General features: G+C 38.0%; 1 protein-coding gene across 1 annotated transcript in view; it reads left to right on the top strand.

Moving 5' to 3' along the window:
* The window catches only part of AP2A2 (adaptor related protein complex 2 subunit alpha 2), a 48779-nt gene that overhangs the window by 18633 nt on the left and 17628 nt on the right, over positions 1-12518 (top strand). Inside the window, exons 3-10 of the mRNA XM_039381205.1 lie at positions 4104-4246; positions 4873-5066; positions 6990-7119; positions 8093-8194; positions 9676-9784; positions 10285-10435; positions 10866-11034; positions 12194-12413. Of these exons, the coding sequence (XP_039237139.1) occupies positions 4104-4246; positions 4873-5066; positions 6990-7119; positions 8093-8194; positions 9676-9784; positions 10285-10435; positions 10866-11034; positions 12194-12413 (1218 nt within the window). The remainder of the gene's footprint in view (positions 1-4103; positions 4247-4872; positions 5067-6989; positions 7120-8092; positions 8195-9675; positions 9785-10284; positions 10436-10865; positions 11035-12193; positions 12414-12518) is intronic.

Below are 12518 nucleotides of genomic sequence, written 5' to 3'. Positions count from 1 at the left end.
ACCGAATGCAAAGAAACAGCGTTGTCCATTCTGTTTTGCACAGGCCATTGCTGTGGTTTTAAAAGCTACGTTTTTAAGGTAGCAATCAGCCATCTGAAAGCTAGTGAGATTTGACTTGTCAGGCTTCCTTATCTTCTACCCCCCCAGCAAACATCCCAACTGCTTTCTTGACCCCTCTGGCTGATAGCAGATTTAGTAGCTGGTTTTTAACTATACTGAGTTAGATTCAAAAGCAGATGCTGGTTTTTAATTTGTGGTCCAAATAATACTCATAAGACTTTTGTGCCTTTTTTCCTCCTTTTTGGAGGCCTGTGTGAAAGATTTGTATGAACCATGAAACCCAAAAGTTGTGTGACAGTGCTAGGGAGGTGATGCACAGAAATGTGGAAGTAGTAATTATTTCTTAATAGTACTATTTGTTGATCAGCTGTTAATAATTTCTTTCTTAAAAAAATGACCAATAAACTTTTCAGGGAAAGCAAGTAGTCTTTGAAATGCCCACTGTGCTCAAAACCTGCTGACATGTGTTGTGAATGCTTCCTGTTTCTGCTGACTTGATTTACAGTACTTGCAAATGTTCCTGAAAGCGTTTGAAAATGAGCTGAGTTAAAAGAAATGATTGTGTATTGCAATAAAGATAACAGAACATGTGACATTTCCTTCTGCTCTTGTTCGGATGTTTGCTTGAGGTTGGGGGAAGCTGTACTATTTTAGCACATACTTAAGCAATGAGACTGGTTATTAATGTTTAAAATAGAACCTTTACAACTCTATGTAAATGATACACAGGAGGGAGAGGAATAGTTAAAATTTCAATAAAAATCTGAATCACAGACTTCTTCAAAACACAGTTGGAGTTAGACAATTACTGTGAGATCTTTGACTGCACTGCTCTTTTTTCAAATTGCTCGGATAATTAAATAATAAAATTTTAAAAGAGACTATTCTGTTATTGCTGGGAACTAATAACACTTTGAAGAGCTCTAGTAATTATTTGGCTTAGTTCATAAGCTTGCTTGTTATTGAGAACTGTCACACTGCCTTCAGTGCTGTATACAAGGGACAGAAGGTTTTGAAGCAGTCAGTGTACTATTTTTTCTGTTATCTGAATAGTTGTTTCAGGTACTGATTTTACAATATTGTTCTTTGATACCACATGGTGGAGAAGGAAATGCTTTTTAGTCAAGTGGTGCTATGTTTTGAGTTTAATTGCCTGGCATAGCTTCCATCAAAAATTCTTCAAATATCCCAAGATCCAAAGACCTTCCTAATCTGAGCTCTTAAAATACTGTTGTCTTGGAATGATATAATACTTTAAATAGCTGTGTCCTAAAACTAAAAGGAATTTCCAAACCATGACAAATAGTTGGTTGTGAAAGTTGATGTGGTTCGTACTTTCACCTGCTGATGTTATTCATTAAGCAATTGGGTTTCTGTATGCCTGCTTCTCTTCTGTATGCCTGCTTCTCTTCTGTATGCCTGCTTCTCTTCTGTATGCCTGCTTCTCTTCTGGTCTCACAAAGTCAACACCAGAGTAATTTGAGAAGCTAAGAGATTGAGTTTTATACTTGTGACTTCTGCATGTTGCTGGTGCATTGTACACTAATGGGAAGCTGCAGTTCAACCTCTCGGCCTGCTGGGAACTTGGTCTTGGAGACTGGTTGGGGTGTTTTCACTTTTGGTAAAGTTCATGTAAAAGTTACTTTCTGTTGCCTATCTCAGAGAAGCAACTAAGGATATTAATGCCTTCCAATACCATAGTAAGTCCTCAGTTATGTAGACTTGGCCACTCTCATCATGATTTGGTATGTTTTTTGTTGCTGGGTAATATAAAACCCTGCTGGTTTATTCACTGATTGTTTCTTTTCCTTCTATCTCATGTAGATTACTGACTAAATCAAATTTAAGAGTTTCTACAAACTCTTCTTAAGCATCTGAAAAAAATGTTAGAAAACTAAAACTGTCTCTCTGCCTCTTCCTATGAGGTTTTGTTTGGGTTTTTACCTTTCCTTAGGAGAGGCCAGGAATCTTTGATCTGCATCTTCCTATCATGATGGGATAGGAAGAACTTGTGCTCTTGGGTGCCATTTGGGAAAATAGGATAGCAGGAAATATTTATGTTATAAATACAGAATACTTTATTCCTTTGCTGCTTAAGCCATAGTTTGAAGGCCACAGCAGGTAGGCAGACATAGTTGAATATCTGCTCTTTCCTCTGGCCATATTGCTTCCAAAAAAGGAAAAAACCCCTTCCACCCTGGGTGTTTCACTCTGCTTCTTCCAATAGTTATTCAGATGTCTAGTAAGGCGAAATGCCTTAGATAGGTTTGCTGAGTCATCAGGAAAATAGCCTTATGGCAGCAAACTGTGAATGTGACTTGAAGAAAACATGTCTTTGAGCATCTTTCTGCAGAGCTGGCTGTAGTCAGAGGATCTTGACAGGATCCAGTGTAGCAGGATTTCACTGTCATGGGTATCTTCAGTAGTGCTGCTGCCTGTATCTAAGTAAAATGTGACATGTATTGGCTTACCTGAAGACAACTTCTCTTTGCACAGCATAAAAATAGCTTTAAGGTGAAGCTTTTTGTTGGCAACTGAAACACTATGTGTACCAGTTAAAAAAAAATATCACTGAATGTAGTATGAAATCTGTGGGAACTGCAGATTCATGTTGCATGAGAAATTTAGCATCCCTCTGTATCAGTGGATGAGTAGGAAGAAGGAAAAAACCTTCTGTACTATTAAGATTATTATATATTTAACTACCTATTACATAAATCTGAAGTTTTTTTAAAAAAATCCTGACAGAGCTTTTATTTGCAAAGATGATGAGTAAGGGATATCTTATGGAAGCTTTATTGTATGCAGTGCTGTTCTGGCTGAACTTGCCCATTGCTAAGGAATACACATTGATGTGACAGACTAGTTATTCTGGGCCCAGAATGCTGAGGCTAAGGAGCTTGTATAGCCTTTTAGGCAGCAGCATCTATCAAAAGTTTGCTACCCCGACTCAACTATCTAGCATTCAGGCTTTACTAATTTACTGGGTATTCTTTTATCTCCTGATTTGAGGTAGGGTGAGAATGTAATACAGACAGTGTCTGTTCCTATGCAGTTCTTTCCTTCAGGAGAAGCAGTGATCTGCCCGATGAACTGTGAGCTGTACTGCTCCATGTCGCTTTTACAAGCTTCTAACATACAGCAGTTCTGCAACGTAAGGCCAAACCTCTTTAGGGTGCTTCTTCTTCTAAAACTGAAACACCTGTAAATACTTGCAATCTACAAACACTTTTAAAGTTCTCATGGTAATTTCATTTCATGTCTTTGGGATATACATCTGTCACTCTATCTTTCTAAAACATCTTGCTGGGGGTTTTTTGTTGCTACTGAATTCTCTACAGTGGTGCACTTGAGAACATGCATCGAGACCTGTTACTGCAATAAAGGTTTGATAATTGGTTTAAGAAGAGAACATGTGTATGAAAGGCATAGCTGTTCTTAAGAGAAACAGCAAAATCTCCACTGAGCAAACATATATGCACTGCCTCTTAGTAAGATCATACTTTAAGGATACTGCAGGATGATTCAGGGACTAGCTGATACCATTATTTTATGACCATCCTTTAGGATTTAGATAATGAATGGTAAATGTAATTAACAAAAGAATCTTCAGATTTTCGGCTACTTGTGTTCTGTGACTGGGAATAATTTTTTTAAAACCCAGAAGTTGTTCGATTGTCTGACATCTGATGATGATTTGTGGTAACTTGAATCTGTTTAGCACAAAATTATATAAAGACTTATAGTGCTTTAGGTTGGAGGTAAAGGGATATATTTATCATTTTGTTCACTGCAGAGTGAATAACAGCTGAAATAAATTTTAAATTTGTGAAATTCAAGTACTGCAGTAGCTGAACCCTCAATTTGTCCCTCTTCCGTAGGGCAATACATATGGAATTAAATACCAATGTTAATTACTAGGTGCAAATGTAAGTCTTGTTACTGTAAGATAGGATGAGGTTCCTCACTTCCACTGAGGAGGGGGTGGAACCAAGTATAGGCATAACATAGACTTAATTGTTGTTTGTTTCCTTACTTTTCAGGTGACAAGGCTCTGGATGGTTACAGTAAGAAAAAATATGTCTGCAAACTGCTTTTCATCTTTCTTCTGGGCCATGACATTGATTTTGGTCACATGGAGGCTGTAAACCTGCTCAGTTCCAATAGATACACAGAGAAACAGATTGTGAGTAACTTGGGCTCTATAAAAGATAAACTGGTCTGTCTAATATCCTGCCTCAGCTCTAGAGTCTGTAGAGGACTTTGCTTCATTCCTCCTGCACTGGCTTAAAGCCTTATTTTGGCTCTGGCAGTGATTCTGAAATCTAAACACCTTTGTGCCCAGGGAGTCTTGAACTAATTGCAAAAGCTAAAATGTGTGCTCTGCATAAAATTATTACTCTTGTTAAGAAACTGCCTTGACTCTTGCATTTAAAGGTAAATAAACTTCTAATTTTCAGAATATTTCTTCTGTCTTCCTAGGTAAGGTTGTGTTTATCAGATGTGTGTAACATACTAGTGTCTGAATAATAAACCGAATTCTTGATTTGCCCCCATTCATCTAAAATGGTATTTTGAGTGTAAGCTGAAATAGACTGATGAAACATTTAAAAACATATAAATTAGGGTAATGCTAAACTTAAATTTTTGTTTACTTAATCTTCCTAGCCTTTGCTGTATCTAAATTTCTATTTCTGCCCGTATAGTATTGGAGGAGAACTGTATGTCTCAAAGAATGACCTGTGTCATTAACAGAAAGCAGAATTTAAGTCAACTAAAATAAATTTTCGTTTTGCTTTTTCTGACTCCCAGGGCTATCTCTTCATCTCTGTCCTAGTGAACTCTAACAGTGAGCTGATCCGCTTAATAAACAATGCAATCAAGAACGACCTGGCCAGCCGAAACCCCACCTTCATGGGGCTTGCTCTGCACTGTATTGCTAACGTGGGGAGCAGGGAGATGGCGGAAGCATTTGCTGGAGAAATTCCAAAAATACTTGTGGCTGGGTGAGTATGAGATGCTTCTCTCAAGTACAGTACCAATAAACCTTTTCAACAACTCAGTTGCATTGCAGCAGCTTAATCCATGCTTAGAGCTATACAGCCCTGGGCTTACAGTAGAGTGAGAGTTTCCAGTGGCTGCAGGTACTTTGACTTAACTGAGTATGGAGTTGCTTGTAGGTGTGTAGAAATACATGGAAATTAAGACTGTCAGTATCTTGAATAGGCTTTTACAGCTTTGTTCTGATCTGTTTTTTGTTCCGTATAAATGTGTAGTAATAAACACCCCTGAAATGTGTGTTTTACTTTCGTTGCCTCTCTTGATGAAAGAAAGAAAAAAATGAACCTAAATAGATGTTTATACTACAATTTTTTTTATAAACTGAAACTCTTATTTAAATGTACTGACTTCATAAGGAACACATTACTGGTTTGTGGGCTTTCTTGCTTCCTCTGCTAGCCATGTAAACAGCAATTTGTGTACCTAGCTAGAGGTTTCTAAACAGACCTGGCAAATGTCTGAAACTGTAGTTAAGTAAGTGTGAAGTCAAACTTGTGATTCTAGGGCTAATGTATTTAGTGAAACTTAAAATGTCCAAGTGTAAACAGTGTGTTTAGACTCTTATGGATATGAAATATTTTAGAATATGCATGGATCTTGTTCTATAGCAAACTTAATGTCTTAAATTAATATAAAAAGTGACATGTGGCATAAGAACTGTATTAATACTCTAAATGTCAAGCACTGCCCTTGCCAGATGCTATTCTCCTTGTAGCACAGTGGAGACAACACTGCAGGGATGAGTCCTGGGTTTTAATAAGATAACCTTAAAAAGTTCCAAAAATTTCACTTAAGATCACCAATTGCAGACAGAGCATGGCACCTTCAGTTCAAACTTGTTTGAACTTAGACTTGTAACTCTGTTTATGTTCTTCAAGGTCTCATTCCCTCTGCATTTCTAAGATAATATGTATGAAATACATATGTGTACATGTCCTATCTAAGTGACCTGTGCAGAATGAGCGTTGTCAGTTACATTTGCAGCTTCAGTGTAGCTCTTTTGGCTTGAGTATAAATTGGAAGCAGGGGAGGAATAGGTTTGTGGGTTTGTTTTGTTTTGTGTTTTTTAACTGAGATGCAATCTGATCTCATGGAAAAGTGATAAATTCGTGAAGAATAGGTGGGCTGAATTTTTGGGGATGTGGAGGTTTCTAAACATTTAATCAGGATTGCACACTGTAAACTGGCCTCTTAAAACTTTTAGTGGTAATGCTCTGTACATTTTATAGCTTCTGTTTGTGCAGCACACAAAATGCTTAATTGTCTACTTTGTGACAGGGAGTTCACTGAACTAGAATAGTAGCATGCTGCTCTTAAAATAGTCTGTTCCTGTGCCAGCAGCAGAGATGGCGAGGTGAATAGATTTGTGGTTTGCATGCTTGCTGATAGCAGACTTGCATGCTAGATATAGGTACGGAAGCTGTTGAGTAGTTAATGATTGAATCTGATATACAGGACCTATTTGTATCTTCTATACAGGAGATCCAGCTTTGGTAGCATTCATAACACAGTGTACCTTAACTGTTTGACCTGGGTCAGTCTGGAAGAAGTTTTTTCTGGTGCTTAGATGAGATAAACTTTCAATTCTGATCAAAAGATTTGAAATATCACTTGAAGTTGTAACAAATAATTGTAGAGGCTACTGGACACTTGTAATGGTTGAAAACTTGACCAGTTAAACTTATTGGATTAAATTAAGAACAAATACTTGAACATAGGAAGAATTTAGTGAACTTCTGTTTCAGCTTCTGTTGAAAAGATGTGACCTGGGCAAGGATGCTGAGTCAGTTTGAGGATTGGCATATTGCTGTCCAGCAGGTAGTGCTGTGACTGAACCACTGTATTTTAAATCCATATTTGTCTTGCAGAGACACTATGGATAGTGTGAAGCAAAGTGCTGCTTTATGCTTGCTACGTTTATATAGAACTTCTCCTGACCTTGTTCCCATGGGAGACTGGACATCCAGGGTGGTGCATCTCCTCAATGACCAGCACTTGGTAAATCAGCTTCATTGTGCTTCTCAGGCCTAGTGTGTATGAATTGTGAGAATTATGTAACATCTGCTCTTAAATGCACAATTTATTTCTTCTTGACCCTTTCAAGCAAGTGGGTTGCTGTTTTCTTCAGGCTTTGGGAAGAAAATGGAGGGAGTTTTTGTCCTTTTTTAGTTGCTGTGTATATTCATTTTTAATAAACCTTTGTTTGCCTTTTTCTTGGAGATAGAAGAATGGTATGCACAAGTTCTTCTTTTGCTCTGGCTATAAATAAATTATTGTTATCATACCAAGTCATACTGTATAGGTGTAATACTAATTTTCCTAGGCCTTTTAATGTTAGACTTGCACTAAAGATGGAAGACTTGATTTGTCTGTGCTTGGACTTCTTGTCCCGTGGTGTTCGTGTTGTCATTCTCATCTTGTTGGTTCAAAAGACCCATTGTTCTAGATAAAAGACACTGGGGTTTTTTCCCCAGTCTAGTTACTTTATGAAAGTAAGGCTAATAAGACCCATACTTCAACAGTAATAAGTGTTTTAGTCTGCAGTTATATAAAATGTTTGTGTTATACAAAGTCCTCTGTTATGTTGGGCTGTGAGAATTTTTTCCTGGATGAATCTGCTGCATCTTACTTCTGCTCACACTTCTCTTTTAAAACAAGACAATTTGTGTCCAGGCTTTATTTTAATACAGCTCTCTTATTTTAGATGTACTATCCAAATATGAGGCAAAGCTAACACAAAAATAGCATAAAATGCTCTGCAAGCATGGCAGTATCATGTTGGATTCTGCAGGTGTGGAATTAGTGTAGCTGCTAGCCAAATAAAAGGCTTTTTAATGCCGGGCTTTGTCATGGGGATAAACTCAGTTTTGTTGATTCTTAAAAAGCAGTTGAAATGAAAAGTGTTAATGGTAGCACCTTAAACTGATACAAAATTTAATTGTGTTGCTTTGTTGGTGTGGTTTTTTTCTAGGGTGTGGTTACTGCAGCTACAAGCCTGATCACCACTTTGGCACAGAAGAACCCAGAAGAGTTTAAGACTTCAGTCTCTTTGGCAGTGTCTAGATTAAGCAGAGTGAGTCCAATGATAACCCTGATAATTCTTCACTGTTGATTAGTTACTCAGCTTTCTAGATCAGGTTAGCTTACTGTTCAGCTTTGTAGAGGCAGATTAGTTTAGTGTACCATTAAATGTGAAGATGATTCAGTGTCACTTCATGTAGCTGACTCACCTAACATCTTTTAACGCTTGTTGCTTACCTGGACAGAAAGCTGTCTTGGCTTGCCCAAACTTTGTCGGTGTAACCCCTGCTATGCTCCAGGTCTATGTAGCAAAAAGGTGTCTTTCTGTCTCTCTCAGTGACTTGTGTTTGAAAGGATCCTCATGATGCAGTTGAGCTTAATCCTCACTTTGTTACTATAAACACCAAAGAGTAGTTGGATCAAATACTGATCCTACAGACTTCTGCACAAACCCCTCAAAAATACAGACTGTAGCTTGAACTTTATCTAAGCTTCTAACAACATGAGTTGCCTTCCTATTCCCTATTCTTTTGAGCTGCTGCTAGGTTGATAATCATAAGCATTTGATATTCTTTAAATGGGTGTAGGGGGTTAAGCAGGGGCAGGAGGTGCAGAGAAGAGTGGAGGGGCATGTCTGTAAGTTAGCATCTCTTTGCTGGAAAACTGATGTTACTGTTTTGGGGTTATTTTGTTGGTTTGTTTTCTTTTGCTTTTAGAAAGTATGGAAGATGTGAAGATGCTACTTCAGAAATGTATTTTAGACCCAGATTTATGTAGTCTTATACCCTAAAATTACTTGTAGTTCAAAGAAATTTAATTTCTTTTCAAATATGAAGATTTGTGTAATACTTAAAAGCAAGGGAGTGCTGAGGGAAGTGCATAGCTGTTCTATTATTGAGTAGCAAGAATAAGGTAGAATTATTCCCAGCAAAGCTAATGCCAAACTCATGCTTACCCTAGAATTAAAGAGGGAAAAGAAATCTATGGAGAGGGGTGCTCCCTGTGAAACCTAGTCTAATCCTTATGACGTTTTATTATGCATGTAAGCCTCTTTTGTGAAAGCCATCTCCTTTTTGCTTTGGTGTATGGATATTATTGAAGGTGTTAGTTGGTCTTTCTTTAGTTCAGTCTGTCATAGCATCCTACACTTGAATTCCAAGCTCACCTACAAGCAGCCACCAGACTGCCTTCTGTTGGCTGAATCTGTCTTTGAATTGCTGATGCAAAGAAAGTCAAGCTTCTGGTTAACTGTTCTGGTGTAACAAGATGGTCATCTTCATGCCTAAGAAAAGCAAGTGTACTTTCAGGAAGAGACTTCCTAGACTGCTGTATCTGTAAAACTGAATTTCTATTACTAGGGTTTCTTATGGTATACTCATAGTATGAAAACTTGCACCTAATTAATCTACTGAATTAAACATTGCTGGTGGAGTTTTGCAGGCCTCTGTCAGAGGTGAACTACACTGTTCTTTGGCTCCTTCTAATGATTGTGGATCACTTGAGTAGCTGACATACTGTCTGTTTATTTTACAGATTGTAACTTCTGCATCAACAGATCTTCAGGACTACACATACTACTTTGTTCCTGCTCCTTGGCTATCTGTGAAACTTCTGAGGCTGTTACAGTGCTATCCCCCTCCAGGTAATGCACAAATCACAGCAGTGGTCAGCTCTTATGCAGTACACTGACTCCAAAGAGTTACTCTGCTGCAGTGTTATACCATAACTTGGAGTGCAAGCACATTGTCTTAAGACAAGGATGCTGAGGTTTTTATTCTTGAGTGTTTCAGATAGCTCTAAGCTACATGGCCTTTTGAATTATGTTGTGTTTAATTCTAACAGAATGTCAAACCAGTGACATTTTCCAAACTAGTGGCAATTTCCATTTTAAACATTCTTTAATGTTATCAACTATATTAAAGCCTTGAAATATATTACAGTGCAGATTGTATCTGGCTTTTGTTCTCACCCAGATAGAACTGTTGCTTAGAATTCTTTTACCAACTGTATATTGAGGGAGGGTAAATGTTTCTAATGTATCAGAATACTTGAGTTTATTCAGACTTAGCAAGGGGAAAGGCCTAAGGTTGAGATTAGGGTTTTGAGCAAGATGAAGTTGTCCAACGGCTTGTTCTTCTCCAGAAGACCCTGCGGTACGTGGCCGTCTAACAGAATGCCTGGAAACTATTCTTAACAAAGCACAGGAGCCACCAAAGTCAAAAAAAGTACAACACTCAAATGCGAAGAATGCTGTCCTGTTTGAGGCAATAAGCTTAATTATACATCACGACAGGTGAGCTGTGAGAACACTTCTGTTATGAGAGGGGGGTTTTTGAAATGAAAAACTGTGACTTTGTCTTCAACAGTAAATTGAATTTTACTGGGGGAGGAAAGGGAGAAGAACAGAATATGAAGTTGCTTGCTAGATTAGAAGACAACCACAGTAGTTGAATTGAACAGTATTAATGAACTATGTTGCTGTCAGCATATTTTTTATTGCTTTGTTTTTTGCCGCTTCTTTATTTGGTGTTTTGTATTGACCCCAGTGCTCTAATCCCACAGATTATTTGCTCAGTGTCTGAATTTTCATTTCACTAGCAAAGCATTCTAGCAGACACTTTGAGGCATTTTAAGAAATTTCCACTGCAAAAATAGTATTCTGTATTGAGTGTTCTCAAACCTGTTGCTTTTAACCCTTTCACTTTCTCTCCTGTTCTGTGCAGTGAGCCAAATCTACTAGTCCGTGCCTGTAACCAGCTAGGTCAGTTCTTGCAGCACCGAGAAACTAATTTGCGTTACCTAGCACTGGAAAGCATGTGCACGCTTGCCAGCTCTGAATTCTCACATGAGGCTGTGAAAACACACATAGAAACAGTTATCAATGCATTGAAGGTAAATATTTAAGTGTGTGATCTGTTTTTGAGTGTTGTCTTTGTCCCCTGCCTCAATACCCTCTCCTGCACTGCCCCAAGTAACCTATCTCCCCATCCCCAATTAAGCTTATAATACTTGGGGACCAGATGAGTTATTCTCAAAGTCTGCTCAAGTTTTTTTCTTTGATCCAGCAAAATCTTGCTGTGCTGGCAATTGGAGGTCAGCTGCAGTTTATTTCTGCGCCTTGCTGGTGAATCTGATACTTGTAGCTATGTCCCCTGTAACACTATGATGTCTGCTTAAGCTGTAGACTGAGGATGAATAATTCTTTAAAAATGTGGAATTTCGAAACTGAGAATGCTGGGGAGACAGTTTTGTTACTGTCTTGCTGGTATTGGACACTGTTCCTTCAATGGGGTAGTTTATGAGAAGCAGAAGAGCAGATCATAAACTGCAGAACTGTAAAGACAGTCAACCAGAAAGACATGTTCCCAGGCCGTGTTTATGTTGCAAAGCACAAGTCAAAAGAATAAGTCTGATTTGTGTATGAATTTACTTGGACACCTGGGTTTTTAAAAGCATTGTTTTCTTCCAAGCTCATGCTTGGAATTGTATTGATGTCTAATAATACATTTGTCTAACTTCAGTGTACATATCTGTTCTAGCTGGGCTTCTGTTGTTACAAGGCATACCTGACACTAAACCTGCAGGTAGCTACTGTCCCATTGGCCTGGTAACAATTTAACAATATCAGCAAATTACTGGTGCATTTATGGCCAGTGGTGCTGATTAGTGCATAGTGGACCACAAACTCACCCTACTTAGGGTAATACTGGAGTGTTCTATACAAACTCCTCCATTCTTTTAGCACCCTCGCAGATCTGAATATGTATGCTACAGAAACAAAACCTCATGATTTGAATTCTTGTGGTGTTATCTAAAAGCAGGAAGTTCTGAGACTCCAGTGACCTCTTTCTAGGTGACAGAAACTGAGAACAGAATGAGAAACTCATAGCTTATGTGAAGGGTATATGTAAGTTCATTCATAATCTGCAAGATGATAAAAATGCACTTGGTTTAAATTTGACTGGACTGTAGTAAATTCCATCTCTTAAGTTGCATATACTTTCCAAATAAAGAAGAAATCACCTTGACCTTTCACTGTGTCTTTTTACAGACTGAAAGAGATGTAAGTGTACGACAGAGAGCTGTAGATCTTCTGTACGCAATGTGTGACCGAAGCAATGCCCAACAGATTGTGGCTGAAATGCTGAATTACCTGGAGACCGCTGATTATTCCATTAGAGAAGAAATTGTGAGCTATTTGTGTTTTCCTTATTTTTTTCATAGCTGGCTTTGGTACCATAAGTATCATTTATTGATAAGGATGCTGCATAGTCTGTGATAGAGATAATTTTTCATGGTGGCTTTAAAAAAATCCACAGACAAAACTACCAAAAGAAACAAACAAAAATTCCCTAGGTTTGTAATCTAATAGCTAA

The sequence above is a fragment of the Pipra filicauda genome, unplaced genomic scaffold (assembly GCF_003945595.2).
Source record: "Pipra filicauda isolate LSUMZ 115617 unplaced genomic scaffold, ASM394559v2 scaffold217_size2002032_pilon, whole genome shotgun sequence".
NCBI lineage: Eukaryota > Metazoa > Chordata > Aves > Passeriformes > Pipridae > Pipra > Pipra filicauda.
This window is presented reverse-complemented; position numbering and strand designations above follow the sequence as displayed.